Source organism: Salmo salar, chromosome 15 (assembly GCF_965601325.2).
Source record: "Salmo salar chromosome 15, fSalSal1, whole genome shotgun sequence".
NCBI classification, from domain to species: Eukaryota; Metazoa; Chordata; class Actinopteri; order Salmoniformes; family Salmonidae; genus Salmo; species Salmo salar.
The window spans coordinates 92098568-92118405 of record NC_138305.1 but is presented as its reverse complement, the minus strand read 5'-3'; the positions used below and the strand labels follow the sequence as shown (position 1 = coordinate 92118405).

The 19838-nt window shown below is 41.2% G+C and overlaps 1 protein-coding gene across 1 annotated transcript; it reads right to left on the bottom strand.

Annotated features, from left to right (window-relative positions):
* Positions 1 to 17862: 17862 nt before the first annotated feature.
* LOC106572506 (thyrotropin-releasing hormone receptor-like) lies at positions 17863 to 19537 on the bottom strand. The gene is made up of 2 exons (XM_014146736.3): positions 18743 to 19537; positions 17863 to 18276 (listed from the first exon to the last, which is right to left on the bottom strand). Exons 1-2 carry the CDS (start codon positions 19535 to 19537, stop codon positions 17863 to 17865), a joined length of 1209 nt encoding a protein of 402 aa, XP_014002211.1.
* Positions 19538 to 19838: the final 301 nt, after the last annotated feature.

Here is a 19838-nt window from a genome sequence, read left to right as displayed (position 1 = left end):
TGTTTTTGTATATTCAAGTATTTAAGTGTATTGCATTCAGTTTCACGTTTAATAAATATGTGGAACTACGAACACGCTGCATTTTGGTCCGCTCCTTCGAACAGCCGTGACAGAATAACCCAACACCAAAGGACCAAGCAGCGTGGAATGGAGCAGCAGGAGAAATGGATTTGGGAGGACATTTTGGACGGGGAAGGACCCTGGAGTCAGGCTGGGGAGTATCGACGCCCGAAGGAGGAAATCGAAGCAGCAAAAAGGGAGTGACGATACTACGAGGCTCGATATGCACCGAGAGACAAGGCTGAGAGGCAGCCCCAAAATCATTTTGTTGGGGGGCACACGGCAAGTTTGGCAGAGTCAGTGTGGAGACCTGAGCCAACTCCCCGTGCTTATCGTGGGGAACGAGTGACAGGGCAAGCACCGTATTATGCGGTGATGCGCACTGTGTCGTCAGGGCGCATTCACAGGCCGGTGCGATCTGTGCCCGCGCCCTGCATTAGTCGAGCTAGGTTGAGCATCCAGCCAGAACGGGTTGTGCCAGCTCTACGCTCGAGATCTCCAGTGCGCCTCCATGGCCCAGTATATCCTGTTCCTGCTTCCCACACTCGCCCTGAGGTGCATGTTACCAGTCTGGCGCCCCCTAGGCCAGTCCCACGCATCAGACCTCCAGTGCGCATGCCCAGTCCGGAGTGTCCTGTTCCTGCTCCCCGCACTCGCCCTGAGGTGCGTGTTACCAGTCTGGCGCCACCCATGCCAGTACCACGCATCAGGATTCCGGCGACAGTCCCCAGTCCAGAGCTTCAGGCGACAGTCCCCAGTCCAGAGCTTCCGGTGACAGTTCCCCGTCCAGAGCTTCCGGCAACAGTTCCCCGTCCAGAGCTTCCTGCGACAGTTCCCAGTCCAGAGCTTCCGGCGACGTTTTTCAGTCCGGAACCTACAGAGACGGCCTACAGTCCGGAACCTACTGAGACGGCCTACAGTCCGGAACCTACTGAGACGGCCTACAGTCCGGAACCTACTGAGACGGCCTACAGTCCGGAACCTACTGAGACGGCCTACAGTCCGGAACCTACTGAGACGGCCTACAGTCCGGAACCTACTGAGACGGCCTACAGTCCGGAACCTACTGAGACGGCCTACAGTCCGGAACCTACTGAGACGGCCTACAGTCCGGAACCTACTGAGACGGCCTACAGTCCGGAACCTATTGAGAAGAATCCGAGTCCGGAGCCTCCAGCGGCGGTCCGCAGCCCGGAGCCTCCAGCGGCGGTCCGCAGCCCGGAGCCTCCAGCGGCGGCCCGCAGCCCGGAGCCTACAGCCCAGAACCTCTAGCAATGATCTACAGTCCGGTTCTTTCGACGACGATCCACAGTCAGGTGGTAAAGAAGCAGAGGGATCAGTGGGTGGAGTAGGGGTTATGCCCCGAACCCGAGCCGCCTACATGGGGGGAGGCGCTAGATAAGAAGGTTCTGGGTACTGCATATGAGCCGCCATAGACATTAGTCGCCCACCCTACCCTCCTTTTGTGTTTTGTTGTTGGGGGAGGGGTATGTTGTGTGGGGGGGTTTGTTGTTGGGGGGGTTTGTTGTTTTTTTTGTTTTTTAGGTATAGTCGGAGTCCGCACCTTTGGGGGGGTACTGTCACGTCCTGACCATAGTATGTTGTTATTTTCTATAGTAGAGTGGTCAGGGCGTGACAGGGGGTGTTTTGGGTGGTTGTTTTCTATTTCTATGTTTAAGTTCTAGTTTTTCTATTTCTATGTTGGGATTGTTTGGGTTGATCTCTAATTGGAGGCAGCTGATCCTTGTTGCCTCTGATTAGAGATCATATTTAAGTAGGGATTTTTTCTCTTCTTGTTTTGTGAGTTATTATCTTTTGAGGAGTGTGTTTTCCTCTCTGCGTCACAGTTTGTTGTTTTTGTATATTCAAGTATTTAAGTGTATTGCATTCAGTTTCACGTTTAATAAATATGTGAACTACGAACACGCTGCATTTTGGTCCGCTCCTTCGAACAGCCGTGACAGGAATTCACTGCTAGAGTGAGAGACCTTACAGATAATTGGATGTGTGGGGTACAGAGATGGGGTAATTTATCATGTTTAACACCATTATTGCACACAGAGTTAGTCCATGAAACTTATCTGACTTGTTCAGCAAACTTTTACCCCGGAAGTTATTTAGGCTTGCCATAACAAAGGGGTTGAATAATTATTTACTCAAGACATTTCAGCTTTTCTAAATACATAATTCCACTTTGACAGGATGGGGTATTGTGTGTAGATCAGTGACACAAAATCAACATTTCATCCATTTTAAATTCAGGCTGTAACACAAAAAAATGTGGAAAAAGTCAATCTGGCGCCCTCTCTGGTGCTCAAGGGTGCCAGGGAGACAAATCTGTGAGGACAGACGCTGGGAGACGAGAAGCAAGTACAGGGAGTGAAGATTTAATGGATAAATGGACATGAAACAAAACAAGAACAGCGTCTGGACAGGGGGAACAAAATGACATTAATGCAGACACGGGGATGAAACTGAGGAAGTGACAAACTGAGGGAGGCAATCAATAAGGTAATAGAGTCCAGGTGAGTCCCATGAAGCGCTGATGCGCGTAATGATGGTGACAGATGTGAGTAATGATGGGTCGCCTGGCGCCCTCGAGCGCCAGAGAGGGGGAGCGGGAGCAGACGTGACAGGTGTGAAAACTGTACGAAGGCACTATATATTAATTTTGTCATCTGGACAGTGTTGCTATGAATTGTATTGGTTCCATTATTTTGCTTCTAATGTCTTGAATATTTTGTAGTCTTAAGCCATTCAAATTCTCTGTTAATAAGTATCCAAGAAAAGGTAGATGAATGCATCTGTATTTATGAGATCTCATTTCACAGTTTACCCATACATCCAGAACATTCATTTGTAGCCAGTGATGTTTTAATAAGACTTTAATGTGGAAAGAATCACAAAATGTAAATCACCAGTCAGACTTTTCTCCCAGGTAAATGCATATATTTATTGTATAGCACCGATGTGTGGTCAGGTTTCTAATCAGGAAGGGAAAGAGAATACATGACCACTTTGGACAGAAATGTGGGCATGACTGATTTAGCTGTATTGCAAATGACTTTGTTGTACCCACTTACACATTCCTTTGCCTTCAGGCTCTTTGGCTGTAATAAGTGTTAGTGCTAGAATAAAGAATAGTGTAACATTGTATTTAGGACATTTTGTCATAACAGATTTATATAACAGTGTATAACTTTTATATCACCTATGCATATCACTGTGGTTGATCACTAACAATATATATCGATGCAATGGGACAATGTGCAATCCATTAAAATAGTCACCTCAGATGTCTTCAGACTGTATCTTCATTTTATCCCTGAGGATTTCAAAATATAAGTGCAGATTCCAGGCATACAGTACAACTTTTAAGCTATTTTTGTAAGCCTTGGCTGACAAGGCTTCAGAGCGTCAGAGGAGTGTCTGATTTCCAGAGGTAGAAAGTTAGAAATATCAGTCTGGAAATTGCTTGAAATCCATTGAAATCCACAGAACTGATGGAATTGATGAATTATTTTGTGAAATCGACAGATTGAAGGATAGATCATTATAGGAGATGAATCATAGAAATAGACAGAGCATCTACCGCTCGAAAGAACATGACTAACATCACTAACAACAAAACCAAACATGTAACCCTATGGAAAGGTCAGGGTACAGTGTGATGGCCACAAATCGATCGTCAATATTTGCTATAGGTTTATGACTTTGAGTAGAAGCATCAGACAGCTGTTATGGCATTTGCTCTTGTGCAAATGGACGTATTAAAGGATGACTCATGTTTTTATTCCATCTCCACATTGTGACTGACGGTGTCTATAATTGTCTTAACTGGGGTTTATGTAATGTGAATGCTGACAAGGGAAAACATAGTCATCCACCTCTAAAAACAACCATAGCCACTGATTGATTAACAAATCAATAATTGTGTTAACTCCAAAATGATAATTGTTTATTGTTTTTGCTTCCTCTTACAGACGTCACACCATCCCCTCAGTCACAATTAAAGGTAACAAAGCATCTACTTGACTGACACTTCATCAATTATTTAAATAATATTCCAATATGGCTAAGACATCTGCTTAAAACAAGAACTGTGCAGCAAAAGGCTAGTCTGTGTACTAGTATGTGTACTGTAGCTTACAAGGCAGTCATACAAAAATAGAAGTCCACAGGAAATTGTTTTTTGCAGGAGACTTTCTTTGAGGCTCCAATCCCAGATGCTGTAGTTCAACAGCACTTCACTGCAATATTCCTGGTGCTGGTGGTCTTTTACAAGACACTTGAAGTTGAATCTGTGAATACATTTAAGTTTGCAGTCCGCAGGCACCAAACATGCCTTGGTTAGATTACACATTGTATGTTTACTTGTAATAACTATATTATACATTGTAATTACAAAGGAAAAACATACAAATATCACACAACATACTTTACACTAACCCCAACATTTTATGAATTCTTCCTGTTTGATGTGCTGTTAGGAAAGGTGTTTTAGATGACATCTTGATCCATTGTTGATTGAGTAGGCCTTCTTTCCTAGAAAAAGGCTTGCCACTTTCTGAGATCAAGAGGAAGTATCTGGATCTGGAAAAGGCATTCCAGCTTGGAGCGCGTTATGCTTCTGAAATCTTTACAACTTCCAAAAGGCTGAGCACAGCCTGAAACTTGTGGTCCAGATTAATATGGTCAAACTTCCATCCCGACACTGGCAGTGACAAAATGTGACTGGTGTTCAATAAATCTGGGTGGCAATGATAACACAGGACTGAAATATTAATAAGATGGATGACAACCATTTTCGTCCAGAATTGGTGTAAGATTTTCTCTGTTGATTGATAGAAAGAGGCAACCTCTGAGCCACATGCTTAGGGAGAACGGGTGGAACGGTAGACAGATCACCCAAGCCACACGCACCGTTACTTTACTGGGTGACGGGATAAAAGCAGAGGCCCAGCACTATGTCAACCTCAGGCTGTCTCATGACAACCACTCGTTTTACTCCCACATCAAAAAGCACTGTAATGCTAATAAACCCTAGAAAATAAATGTCCTGGTAATAGAAATATATCAATCTTGAGACACTAGAGAAGTAAAACATTGGTAATTGTTTCTAAAGAGCTTAATTATACATGCTACAGCTTGTTACACTCACAACATTGGCCATGATATCATACCAAAGCATACTATACTGTGTGTCTACCTCTTCAACTTGATCGTGCTTGTTGACGCTTTCAAATAACTCCGGTTGCTGTTGCATGGCAATATGCATATGGCATTTATTGTTAAATGTATTCTATTCATGATCCAATGATTTGTCATCTCTGGGCTTGAATAGGTTACCTGTCCTGGTCTGTGAGCCAGCCTTGTTTGAAAACCCATTCCATTATTCGATATGGAACGGAAAGGAACAATTTGGCCAACTTGGTCAATACCTATTGACTTAGGCAAGTAATCACTGTTTATTTCTCCTCAATGGCATTGGGGAGTACACCACATCTGTCATTGGCTTCATCAATAAGTGCATCGATGACGTCGTCCCCACAGTGACCGTACGTACATACCCCAACCAGAAGCCATGGATTACAGTCAGCATCCGCACTGAGCTAAAGGCTAGAGCTGCCGCTTTCAAGGAGTGGGACTCTAACCCGGAAGCTTATAAGAAATCCTGCAATGCCCTCCAACAAACCATCAAACAGGCAAAGCGTCAATACAGGCCTAAGATCGAGTTGTACTACACCGCCTCTGGCGCTCGTCGGATGTGGCAGGGCCTGCAAACCATTACAGCCTACAAAGGGAAGCACAGCCGAGAGCTGCCCAGTGACACAAGCCTACCGGACGAGCTAAACTACTTCTATGCTCGCTTCGAGGCAAATAACACTGAAACATGCATGAGAGCACCAGCTGTACCGGAAGACTGTGTGATCACGCTCTCCGCAGCCGATGTGAGTAAGACCTTTAGACAGGTCAACATTCACAAGGCCGCAGGGCCAGACGGATTCCCAGGATGTGTCCTGCGAGCATGCGCTTACCAACTAGCAAGTGTCTTCACTGACATTTTCAACCTCTCCCTGTCCAAGTCTGTAATACAAACATGTTTTAAGCAGACCACCATAGTGCTTATGCCCAAGAACACTAAGGTAACCTGCCTAAATGACTACCGACCTGTAGCACTCACGTCTGTAGCCATGAAGTGCTTTGAAAGGCTGGTCATGGCTCATATCAAGACCATCATCCCAGAAACCCTAGACCCCCTCCAATTTGCCTGCCACCCCAACAGATCCACAGATGATGCAGTCTCTATTGCACTCCTCACTGCCCTTTCTCACCTGGACAAATGGAACACCTATGTGAGAATGCTATTCATTGACTACAGCTCAGCGTTCAACACCATAGTGCCCTCAATGCTCATCAATAAGCTAAGGACCCTGGGACTAAACACCCTCCCTCCCTCTGCAACTGGATCCTGGACTTCCTGACGGGCTGTCCCTAGGTGGCAAGGGTAGGTAACAACACATCTGCAAAGCTGATCCTCAACACGGGGGCCCCTCAGGGGTGTGTGCTCTGTCCCCTCCTGTACTCCCTGTTCACTCATGACTGCACGGCCAGGCACAACTCCAACACCATCATTAAATTTGCCGATGACACAACAGTGGTAGGCCTGATCACGAAAACAACGAGACAGCCTATAAGGTGGAGGTCATAGACCTGGCCGTGTGGTGCCAGGACAACAACCTCTCCCTCAACGGGATCAAGACAAAGGAGATGATTGTGGACTACAGAAAAAAGAGGACCGAACACGCCCCCATTCTCATCGACGGGGCTGCAGTGGAGCAGATTGAGAGCTTCAAGTTCCTTGGTGTCCACATCACCAACAAACTAACATGGTGCAAGCACACCATGACAGTTGTGAAGCGGGCATGACAAAACTTAGTCCCCGTCAGGAGGCTGAAAAGATTTGGCATGGGTCTTCAGATCCTCAAAAGGTTCTACAACTGCACCATCGAGAGCATCCTGACTGGTTGCATTACTGCCTGGTATGGCAACAGCTCGGCCTTCCTACCGCAAGGTACTACAGAGGGTAGTACCAGTACATCACTGGGGCCAAGCTTCCTGCCATCCAGGACCTCTATACCAAGCGGTGTCAGAGGAAGGCCCTAAAAATTGTCAAAGACTCCAGCCACCATAGTCATAGACTGTTCTCTCTGCTACCACATGGCAAGCGGTACCTGAGCACCAAGTCTAGGTCCAAGAGGCTTCTAAACAGCTTCTACCCCCAAGCCATAAGACTCCTGAACATCGAGTCAAATGGCTACCCAGACTATTTGCATTACCCCCCCTCTCCACTCCACTACCACTCTCTGTTGTCATCTATGCATAGTCACTTTAATGAACTCTTCCTACATGTACATACTACCTCAACTAACCAGTGCCCCCACACGTTGACTCTGTCCCACACCCCCTGTATATATTGTTATTTTTTACTGCTCCTCTTTAATTACTTGTTACTTTTTTCTCTTATTCTTATCCATATTTTTTTAGACTGCACTGTTGGTTAGGGGCTCGTAAGTAAGCATTTAACTGTAAGGTGTTGTATTCGGTGCATGTGACTAATAAAATTGTATTTGATTTGATATACGCTTCAGTTGTCTCTAAGCCAATGACATTTGTGCCTCTTTTTTTGCCAGTCATCTGAAAGATACACATAGCCTATACCAATAATTAAATGTTCAGTTTAGTTGGGAGATGAGACCATTTAAAATATTTGGACTATTCCTTATTCATATGCACCCCAGAGCATACTGAACGGAGAGGTAAATAAATTCAATGTGATTAGATACTCTCTTTAATTAGGGGTAATCAGCAAAACTGTGAAACCTATTGTTATTCTGTGAAATTGTATTATTTACTTTTCCTTGGTCAAATAACTTAAGTATAGATAGTTATTTTTTTTTTTTTTTTGGCATACAGAAACTGTAAGCCATGAGTAACTTGTTAAAAAATAATGGCACCAATTGGCCTATAGAGGGCGCTGTTACAAGCAGTCTCACTTAAACCCTCATATCCATCGCTCCTTTTGACCTAGATACTTAAAGCTTGGTATGTAGGTGTATTTCCTCATGCAGAACAGATTTGCCTCAAGGATCAATAACGTCTGTCAGGGTAGATTTTCCTCCATCTTTTTTGAAAGCCATTTTTGATAACATTTGACGTCCAAAGAACACTACATTCGATTTTAAGTGTCCATTTAAACCACTGTAAATCCACCGTGTTCTGTCAATTTGAGTCGTTTCATCGCTATCATGGATGGGTCTAAGATGAACCACACTGAATTTGGTATTGATATTTCAAAAAACAAGGAAACGATTAACATTTAATTCTTTGCGTATATAACACTAATGCTCAAAATCATCTGCAATTATCCTGATGAACCATAAATCATATTCAATCCAGATTTTGCATATAGACTCATTACATCAGTCTTTAATGGTTTTGAGATAGAAAATAGTTGCTGCATTCAAATATGGCCGCACTGTACCTATGGATATACATTAGCACATATGCTACTGCTAAAATTACTTTAGAAATCTTCTTCTCATGAACCACAAGTCAGATTGACTCCAGATTTGGTATATAGACTCAATGAATTAGCATCTAATACATTTCAGAATGATTACTTGCTGCATTCAAAGTCGGCTATGCTACACCACTAGATGGCACCAATCAATCAAGCAATCAATTAATCAAATGTATTTATAAAGCCCTTTTTACATCAGCATATGTCACAAAGTGCTATACAGAAACCCAGCCTAAAATCCCAAACAGCAAGCAATACAGCTGTAGAAGCACAGTGGCTAGGGAAAAACTCCCAAGAAAGGCAGGAACCTAGGAAGAAACCTAGAGAGGAACCAGACTCTGAGGGGTGGCCAGTCATCTTCTGGCTGTGCTGGGTGGAGATTATAAGAGTACATGGCCATTAAGGCCAGAGTGTTCTTCAAGATGTTCAGATGTTCAAACCATATTACACCAGGTCTATAAGAATTTTACCGATGGACATGGGGCCATGACATTTGGTATATACAGTTGAAGTAGGAAGTTTACATACACCTTAGCCAAATACATTTAAACTCAGTTTTTCACAATTCCTGACATTTAATCTCAGTAAAAATTCCCTGTTTTAGGTCAGTTAGGATCACCACTTTACTTTAAGAATGTGAAATGTCAGAATAATAGTAGAGAGAATGATTTATTTCAGCTTTTATTTCTTTCATCACATTCCCAGTGGGTCATAAGTTTACATACACTCAATTAGTATTCGGTAGCATTGCCTTCAAATTGTTTAACTTGGGTCAAACATTTCGGGTAGCCTTCCACAAGCTTCCCACAATATTTTTTTTTTTTTTTTGGGCCCATTCCTCCTGACAGAGCTGGTGTAACTGAGTCAGGTTTGTAGGCCTCCTTGCTCCCACACTATTTTTCAGTTCTGCCCACAAATTTTCTATAGGATTGAGGTCAGGGCTTTGTGATGGCCACTCCAATACCTTGACTTTGTTGTAAACTTCCGACTTCAACTATAAAGCTTATGTATACAGTTGAAGTCGGAAATAAACATACACTTAGGTTAGAGTCATTAAAAGTCATTTTTCAACCACTCCACACATTTCTTGTTAACAAACTATAGTTTTGGTGAGTCGGTTAGGACATCTACTTTGTGCATGACACAAGTCATTTTTCCAACAATTGTTTACAGACAGATTATTTCACTTCTAATTCACTGTATCACAATTCCAGTGGGTCAGAAGTTGAGAAGAATATGCTGAGTTGACTGTGCCTTTAAACAGCTTGGAAAATTCCAGAAAATTATGTCATGGCTTTAGAAGTTTTTGATAGGCTAATTGACATAATTTGAGTCAATTGGAGGTGTACCTGTGTATGTATTTCAAGGCCTACCTTCAAACTCAGTCCCTCTTTGCTTGACATCTTGGGAAAATCAAAAGAAATCAGCCACGACCTCAGAAAACAAATTGTAGACCTCTGCAAGTTTGGTTAATCCTTGGGAGCAATTTCCAAAGGCCTGAAGGTACCACATTCGTCTGTACAAATAATAGTACGCAAGTATAAACACCATGGGACCAACCAGCCGTCATACCTCTGAGGAAGGAGACACGTTCTGTCTCCTAGAGATGAAGGTACTTTGGTGCGAAAAGTGCAAATCAATCCCAGAACAACAGCAAAGGACCTTGTGAAGATGCTGGAGGAAACAGGTACAAAAGTATATATATCCACAGTAAAACGAGTCCTATATCGAAATAACCTGAAAGGCCGCTCAACAAGGAAGAAGCCACTGCTCCAAAACCGCCATAAAAAAGCCAGACTACGGTTTGCAACTGCACATGGGGACAAAGATCGTACTTTTTGGAGAAATGTCCTCTGGTCTGATGAAACAAAAATAGAACTGCTACCAAATACTAATTGAGTGTATGTAAACTTATGACCCACTGGGAATGTGATGAAAGAAATAAAAGCTGAAATAAATAGTTCTCTCTACTATTATTCTGACATTTCACATTCTTAAAATGAAGTGGTGATCCTAACTGATCTAAGACAGGGAATCTTTACTCTGATTAAATGTCAGGAATTGTGAAAAACTAAGTTTAAATGTATTTGGCTAAGGTGTATATAAACTTCCAACTTCAACTGTATATACTAGGCGGTGTCAGAGGAATGCCCAAAAAATGTACTCCAGTCACCCAAGTCGTAGACTGTTCTCTCTGCTACTGCACGGCAAGTGGTACCGGAGCGCCAAGTCTAGATCCAAAAGGCTCCTTATCAGCTTCTACCCCCAAGCCATAAGACTGCTGAACAATTAATCAAATGGCCACCCAGACTTTTTACACCCCCTCCATCCCTGTCATAATGAGGCCATGTGAAAAGCATGATACATAGTTGCTAGAGCGGCTTTGTATAACTGCATTATACATGTTACACTACACCTGCAGTCTGAATGGTCTGATACTCAGATTATACATGACAATGGATGGGTATGAGTGTCTACCCTGCAATCTATATTTAAATAATATGATTCCTTTGGCCTAGACACCATCCACCAAAATAACATGTTCTTATCATTGTGGATCAATGATGCATTACTCACATTATATTGCATTATGTGAAGAAACGGTCTACATTAAAGTCGAAAGGTTTGCGACTCAAACCTCTTGCAGACAGAATGTCCTCCTTTTCATTTCTACCTCTCTATTTTAATCTCACCTGGTAATTTTCTGCAGGCATTTTAAGTGAAATTCATAAATGTGAGCTATGTAGCAAATCTCATCTGATGCAAATCTTTAGAAAGAATGTTTCAGCAGTACTCCCCAGTGTGAAACATACTAAACTTAATTGAGCAAATCTTTAAAGGTTCCACTTTAATAAACCAGTCACTTTAATAATGCCACTTTAATAATGTTTACATATCTTGCATTACTCATCTCATAAAACAGTTGAAGTCGGAAGTTTCCATACACTTAGGTTGGAGTCATTAAAACTCATTTTTCAACCACTCCACACATGTCTTGTTAACAAACTATAGTTTTGGGAAGTTGGTTAGGACATCTACTTTGTGCATGACACAAGTAATTGTTCCAACAATTGTTTAAAGACAGATTATTTCACTTATAATTCACTGTATCACAATTCCAGTGGGTCAGAAGTTTACATACACTAAGTTGACTGTGCCTTTAAACAGCTTGGAAAATTCCAGAAAATTATGTCATGGCTTTAGAAGCTTCTGATAGGCTAACTGACATCATTTGAGTCAATTGGAGGTGCACCTGTGGATGTATTTCAAGGCCTACCTTTAACCTCAGTGCCTTTTTGCTTGACATCATGGGAAAATCAAAATAAATCAGTCAAGACCTCAGAAATAAAATTGTAGACCTCCACAAGTCTGGTTCATCCTTGGGAGCAATTTCCAAACGCCTGAAGGTACCAAGTTCATCTGTACAAACAATAGTCCGCAAGTATAAACACCATGGGACCACGCAGCCTTCATACTGCTCAGGAAGGAGACAAACCGTACTGTCTCCTAGAGATTAAGGTACTTTGGTGCGAAAAGTTCAAATCAATCCCAGAACAACAGCAAAGGACCTTGTGAAGATGCTGGAGGAAACAGGTACAAAAGTATATATATCCACAGTAAAACGAGTCCTATATTGGCATAACCTGAAAGGCCGCTCAGCAAGGAAGAAGCCACTGCTCCAAAACCGCCATAAAAAAGCCAGACTACGGTTTGCAACTGCACATGGGGACAAAGATCGTACTTTTTGGAGAAATGTCCTCTGGTCTGATGAAACAAAAATAGAATTGTTTGGCCATATTGACCATCATTATGTTTGGAGGAAAAAGGGGGAGGCTTGCAAGCCAAAGAACACCATCCCAACCGTGAAGCACGGGGGTGGCAGCATCATGTTGTGGGGGTGCTTTGCTGCAGGAGGGTCTGGTGCACTTCACAAAATAGATGGCATCATGAGGATGGGAAATTATGTGGATATATTGAAGCAACATCTCAAGAAATCAGTCAGGAAGTTAAAGCTTGGTCACAAATGGGTCTTCCAAATGGACAATGACCCCATGCATACTTCCAAAGTTGTGGCAAAATGGCTTAAGGACAACAAAGTCAAGGTATTGGAGTGGCCATCAGAAAGCCCTGACCTCAATCCTATAGAAAATTTGTGGGCAGAACTGAAAAATAGTTGCGAGCAAGGAGGCCTACAAACCTGACTCAGTTACACCAGCTCTGTCAGGAGGAATGGGCCAAAATTCACCCAACTAATTGTGGGAAGCTTGTGGAAGGCTACCCGAAACATTTGACCCAAGTTAAACAATTTGAAGGCAATGCTACCAAATACTAATTGAGTGTATGTAAACTTCTGACCCACTGGGAATTTGATGAAAGAAATAAAAGCTGAAATAAATAATTCTCTCTACTATTATTCTGACATTTCACATTCTTAAAATAAAGTGGTGATCCTAACTGACCTAAGACAGGGAATTTTTACTAGGATTAAATGTCAGGAATTGTGAAAAATTTGTATTTGTCTAAGGTGTATGTAAACTTCCGACTTCAACTGTATATCTGTTTATACTGTATTCTATACTATCTATTGCATCTTAGCCTATGCCGCTCTGACATTGCTCATCCATATATTTATATTTAGATATTCTTATTCCATTCCTTTACTTCAATTTGTGTGTATTAGGTATTTGTTGTGGAATTGTTAGATATTACTTTTTAGATACTGCTGCACTGTCGGAACTAGAAGCACAGGCATGTCGCTATACTCACAAAAACATCTGATAACCATGTGTATGTGACCAATAAAATTGTATTTTATTTAAGACCTTGAGGTAGGCATCTTGGTTTCAAAGAAAGCAGCTCATAGCACAAGGGGGGATAAAAAGAGATAATGAACAGTAGAAATTAACGCTCTCTGGCTCTAAATGTAAAGCTTGATGAGAAAGAAGAAGGAAGATTGGAAGAAATCTCTTCAGCCCCTAATCCAGAATCCTGTGAAAAAATATCTAAAGGCAGATTTGTATTTTATTTTTAGAAAACAGGATAGGGTGGACATACTGTAACAATAAATATTCATTAGGTTCAGCAGAACACAATGTAAATGAATGTTTGTTGTAGTGTGGATACACCTCCATTGTTTATAAATGACTATGATCATCACTGACGCTGTGTGAGAAAACGGCGGTGCTTGTAGTTGGACCTGTCACCTCATTGGCTGGCAAGCATCTGGAGCACTGTTGGGAGCACAGCAGATCTGACAGTTCCACTATTTACCAAGCACAGCATTACTGTCAAACTAACAGACTCTGGTGAAGGGAAGGGGGGGCATCACGATGCAAACTAAAAGGGAATGTTTCTCTGATAAATGTATTATTTTCTAACACCATACCCAGCCATCACCAACTTCTTGTTGTTGTTTTTCCACAAGAAATATTGGACAAAATCATGTTGGTTGGTCACCTTTAATTCAGTTAATTACTATAATTAATCACAAAAATCAAGTCCCCAAAGAGCTATGATTGTTATGACATTGTTACACACAGTATGAGAAAATGCTGTATTTGAAAATGCTAAAAAGTTATATGGAGTATATTTACAATACATTGAATCATAAACACTTTCACATTTTACACATAAATTGACATGCTTCAACATATACAGACCAAAACAGATACTGTACAGTACAATAGTTTCAGTGGTGTCAAGTGGCCAACAAGCCAATATCAAACGGACCCACAATCTACATTGTTTTGTGACAATATAAGTCATGTGACATTCAAGCTGACATTCAAGTCTATTCTTTTCAGAAATGACTCCATAATAGCAATCCATAACACAGAGACCGCAGTCTCAAGTGTTTCTCCCTAGTTCTTAATTGATCAATTATTCTAGTCCATCCACCTGCTGTTCTTACACTGTAAAAAAAATCTAGTTGCTTCAACCAATTGATATTAAGTAACTGGTTCCATTTTTGGGGGGTTACTCAACTTACTCAACTATTCTAAGTGTTACCTGAACAAAAAACAGTAGTTGGCCCAAACTAGTAGTTGGCCCAAGCTTAACATGTCACATAATAAGTTGCATGGACTAACTCTGTGTAAAATAATAGTGTTTAACATGCTTGTTTTATGACTACCTCTTCTCTGTACCCCACACATACAATTATCTGTAAGGTCTCTCAGTCAAGCAGTGAATTTCAAGCACAGATTCAATCACAAAGATTAGGGAGGTTTTCCAATGCCTCGCAAAGATGGGCACCTATTGGTAGATGGGTAATGAGCATGGTGAAGTTATTAATTACACTTTGGATGGTGTATCAATACACACAGTCACTACTAAGATACAGGCATCCTTCCTAACACAGTTGCCAGGGAGGAAGGAAAACGCTCAGGGATTTCACCATGAGGCCAATGGTGACTTTAAAACAGTTACAGATTTTAATGGCTGTGATAGGAGAAAACTGAGGATGGATCAACAAAATTGTAGTTACTCCACAATACTAACCTAAATGGCAGAATGAAAAGAAGGAAGCCTGTACAGAAACAAATATTCCCAAACATGCATCCTGTTTGCAATAAGGCACAAAAGTAATACTGCAAAAAATGTAGCAAAGAAATAAACTTTTTGTCCTGAATACAAAGCATTATGTTTTGGGAAAATCCAACACAGCACATCACTGAGTACCACTCATCATATTTTCAAGCATGGTGGTGGCTGCATCATGTTATGGGCATGCTTGTCATCGACAAGGACTAGGGAGTTTATTAGGATAAAAATACACGGAATAGAGCTACAGTAAGCACAGGTAAAATCCTAGAGGAAAACCTGGTTCAGCCTGCTTTCTAACAGACACTGGTAGACAAATTCACCTTTCAGCAGGACAATAAGAGTTGCTTACCAAGACGACATGAGTGGCCTAGTTACAGTTTTGACTTAAATCGGATTGAAAATCTATTGCAAGACTTGTAAATGGCTGTCTAGCAATGATCAACAACCACCTTGACAGAGCTTGAAAAATTATTTTAAGAATAATGTGCAAATATTGTCCAATCCAGGTGTGCAAAGCTCTTAGAGACTTATCCAAAAAGACTCACAGCTGTAATCACGGCATAAGGTGATTCTAACATGTATTGACTCAGGGGTGTGAATGCTTATGGAAATGAGATATTTCTGTATTTCATTTACAAGAAATGTGCAACAATCTCTAAAAACATGTTTTCACTTTGTAATTATGGGGTATTTATGTATATGGGTGAGAGAAGAAAAATCAACAATTTAATACATTTTGAATTTAGGCTGTATGTAACGCAACAACATGTGGAATAAATCAGGGGGTATTCATACTTTCTGATGACACTGTAGAATCCCTATTAATTCAATAGGCTCTGTGTGGGCCTAGAAATAAAGATGTATCATTTAACTTTTAAAATATATTACCTTTTATTGTGGCATTAACTCAACCAGTCATAATGTTTTCCTCTGATTCTCAAACAGTCACTGCAAAGGGCTCCTTTACTAGGCTACCCGTGCACGTTCATCCACTCGCAACATATTTCTAGCCTCCAAACAGTGGTGAATGGAAAGAGACCTCTGTTACACCAAACACCAAAAAGTGTAATGACATTTGGCGATTGTCATTAGGCCAGAATTGATGTGTCCACTGCTGTCTGCACGGGTGTCAGTTTCGGCCAGTCTACTCAACGCAATTTGGAGTGCAGGCTTCTTCTATACCACCAGTTATCAAGTCCATTCGCTCATTATTCACATCACATTTTGGAGTGCAGGCTGATATACCACCAGTTTTCAAGTCCATTCGCTAATTTTTCATGCCTTTGACATGTGGTAATGAAAAATAATGGTGTAATAGCTTACAGTTTTTTTGTCATTTTGTTTTAGTTATGGTGATAGGCACATATTTTACCAGTAAGGTGTGCCCCCACTATTTATTTAGCGGAGACGCCGGACCGTATAGCCTTACCTAAAAATGACTGTGGAACTAGTTACACACACACACACACACACACACACACACACACACACACACACACACACACACACACACACTGCATTTAACATACAATGTTTTCAACTTACATATTTGACACACTTTGACATACATGATGTCATTGTGCATGTTCATTGATACAGTAATTCTTATTCAACATGTCCTCACCTGGGATTTGAACTCACAAGTAAACTCTTGGTTCAGTGCATTCCGATCTTCCTCTTATACCACCAAGTCTGTGCAAATGATCAGTTTATCTGACTATTCTCTCATCATTGGTTTGATTTACTTATTTCAGCAATTTTTGTTTTTTCTGTATAGTTGTCTTATGCTGGTGAGGCATATTACTCTGTTTTAATGCTACTCCTTAATCATTATGATAAGTACAATAGTTTTCCTTGAGTGTACTTAAAAGTACACAGAACTGAGATTTACTTTGAATTGCAAAGTGTAGTAATAGAGGTGAAGTCAGTCATTGACACAGACATGGTTGTGACTACATAGCAGGAAGATAGGAATGCTGTGAAGCAAGATGTTATGAGTTCAAATCCCATGTTGAATATAAATTACAGCATAAATGAACATGCGCAATGTAATCATGTATATCAAAATGTAAAATATGTAAGTTGAAAACATTGTATGTTAAAAGCTCTGTTTGTTTGTCACAACTAATTCCACAGCGTTTTTTTAGGTAAGATGACCAAACAATCATTTCTAGTTGACAGAATTTTTGCCTACGTTTTCTCAAGTTGGAGCTAAGTTTGGGCCAACACATTTTTAAATAGTAGTTCAGGTAACACTTGGACCGAAAAGTTGAGTAAACAAATTTTTTTTTTTTGCGGAAGCAGTTACTGAATAAGAATGAGTTGAAACAATGTAGTCTTAAAGTGTTTCTGATACATGCGAAGATTAAACCCAGGATAGTCTCCAAGGAACCCTCAAGGAGTTCTACAGCCAATCTTTTAGATTGTTAGGGTGACTTATTGTCTTTTAAGAAGCAGGTAATGGGTTTTTAATTAGAAATTCTGAGGTTTGGGCTGTGCTATAAGATTACACAATATAGTAGATGGTCAATAAATTCCAGCAGTAAATACAAGTAAATTACAAAAAAGTCTAGTAGCCTACTGACTTTTGACACAGGCAAAAATAATTACATCACATTCACTTTATAAAACCTCACTTTACACAAATAACGTATTTCTATTTTGTCCGTCTATCAGGCAACGCTGAACATAGTGCCGGTGTTCCCACACTTATCTGTGAAGTTGACCCTCTTACCACCAGTGTCCCCATAACTGCTGACATCCTCCTGTTCTGTCTGCTCAGGGCTCTCATGGGAAGAGTCCTTCATGACACTGTAATACACTGGCACATTGTACTTGGTAACCTTCTCTGGGTCTTGTCCGTTGCCCTTGCAAAGCTTTTTGAAGGAGGCCCGGAACTTCTGAGACATCAGGTTGTAGATGATAGGGTTGATGGCACTGTTGGTGTAGATGCAGAAGCGGCAGAAGAGCAGGAACCATGTGTTTAGGTAGGGTGGGTCCATGAAAGAGTTTACCACCACCAGTGTCCGGTATGGCATCCAGAGCAGGGCGAAAATAATCACCACCACTGCAAGCATCTTAGTAACCTAAATTATGGGGCACAGGGCAAACAAAACCAAAAATGCACGGTGCGATAATTGACTCAAATGTTACTGGTAGTTTTTTTATTATTATTATATATTTTCTTTGGACTGATGAAAGGCACTTTATGCCTGCAAATCAAATTGCAAAACAGTGTTTTTCTGGTGTAGTGTAGAACAGTCTAATGATGGTAAACAGAGGTGATAATAACAGAATTCCATGGACTTTGAAACCATTACTATGAGCCTGCTGGGATGTATCCTCCCTCTCTTGAATTACAATCCAAGTAGTACGCCCACATGATGTGTCCAGTTAGGATTGTTGTAAGGATTGTTGTAATCCTATACTACATTGATAAACTGCCAAATGCTGTAGCCTAAATTATTACTGTGAACACATTTTGTACACTATTGTCAATTTAGAAGCCTTTATGAAGCATTTATGACTATCCTCCTGATCTGATGAGCCTACCTGTTTTCTTGACGTCACTGCACCCTTGTTTGATTTGCCCAACACCTTGACTGTGCTGCTGGAGCATCCCTGGTGTATAGAACCTTCACTATTGCTGTTGAGATTGGTTGACAAGGGGCTCATGGATAAAATCCTTGCGATGAGACCGTACAGCACAACAGCCACAATCAGAGGGAGGACATAAAACAAAGATAAGTCTAGAAAGTAAATTGGCATGTAGAGGTTTCTGGAGACACGGTAGCCACAGCTGACCAACACCCCATTGGCGTAGACAGTTTTGTTCGTGTCCACTAAAAATAACCACATCATGCAGTAAAGCGAGGTGAAAATCCACACAAAAGAAATGATCCTCTTCGCCCGAGACACAGTGCAAATAAATTGCGCCTTGATGGAGTGGCAGATAGCAATGTAGCGCTCAATGGTGAAGGCTGTGATGGAGCAGGATGATACATTGATACCCAGGTATTGCAGGTATGTGATGCAAAGGCACCCAGCATAGCCGTATATCCAAGAGTCGACTACTTCAGAAATATTAGGTAAACCTGCCGCTAAAAGGACAATAAGGTCCGCAATAGCCAGACTGACAAGATAACAGTTAGTAGGGGTCATCATGTGCTTGGTGCGCAGCACAACCAACACCACCATTATATTACCTGCTATCCCAACTCCGCATATTAGAAGTGCGAGAACAATTGTTATAACTTGTACTTCCATAGAGTTCTGTGGCATATTAATCAGAACTTCATTCTGTGTGAAATTGATGACATCTTGAGAGGTGTCATTAGTATTCTCCATGGTGTTTTACTTGTGTTGGCACATTTCTTCTGCTTTAATTTGCCTTGAGGTGGAACAGAATTAAGACACAAATGATTCCAAGATTGCCCTAGAATATATCAAAAGTTATAGTGAACCAATTATTTTGTTTCACAATAAGATACACATATCAGTCAATCATCATGTGAGATGACAAAGACATTTGAAATGAATGAAAGAGCTACTATATAACAATTACAATAATTGAAAATAGGCAGTTTAGCGACCATGGTTAGGAATGGTCTAAGCTTCATAACTCACCAAATCCAGCTGATATCCACAG

Excerpts from the sequence above, each read along its gene's own strand:
- LOC106572506 (XM_014146736.3), bottom strand. The coding sequence starts at position 19,537 with ATGGAGAATACTAATGACACCTCTCAAGATGTCATCAATTTCACACAG. Across the intron at positions 18,277-18,742 it reads CAGTGACGTCAAGAAAACAG|GTTACTAAGATGCTTGCAGT; the intron begins GTAGGCTCATCA and ends CCCATAATTTAG.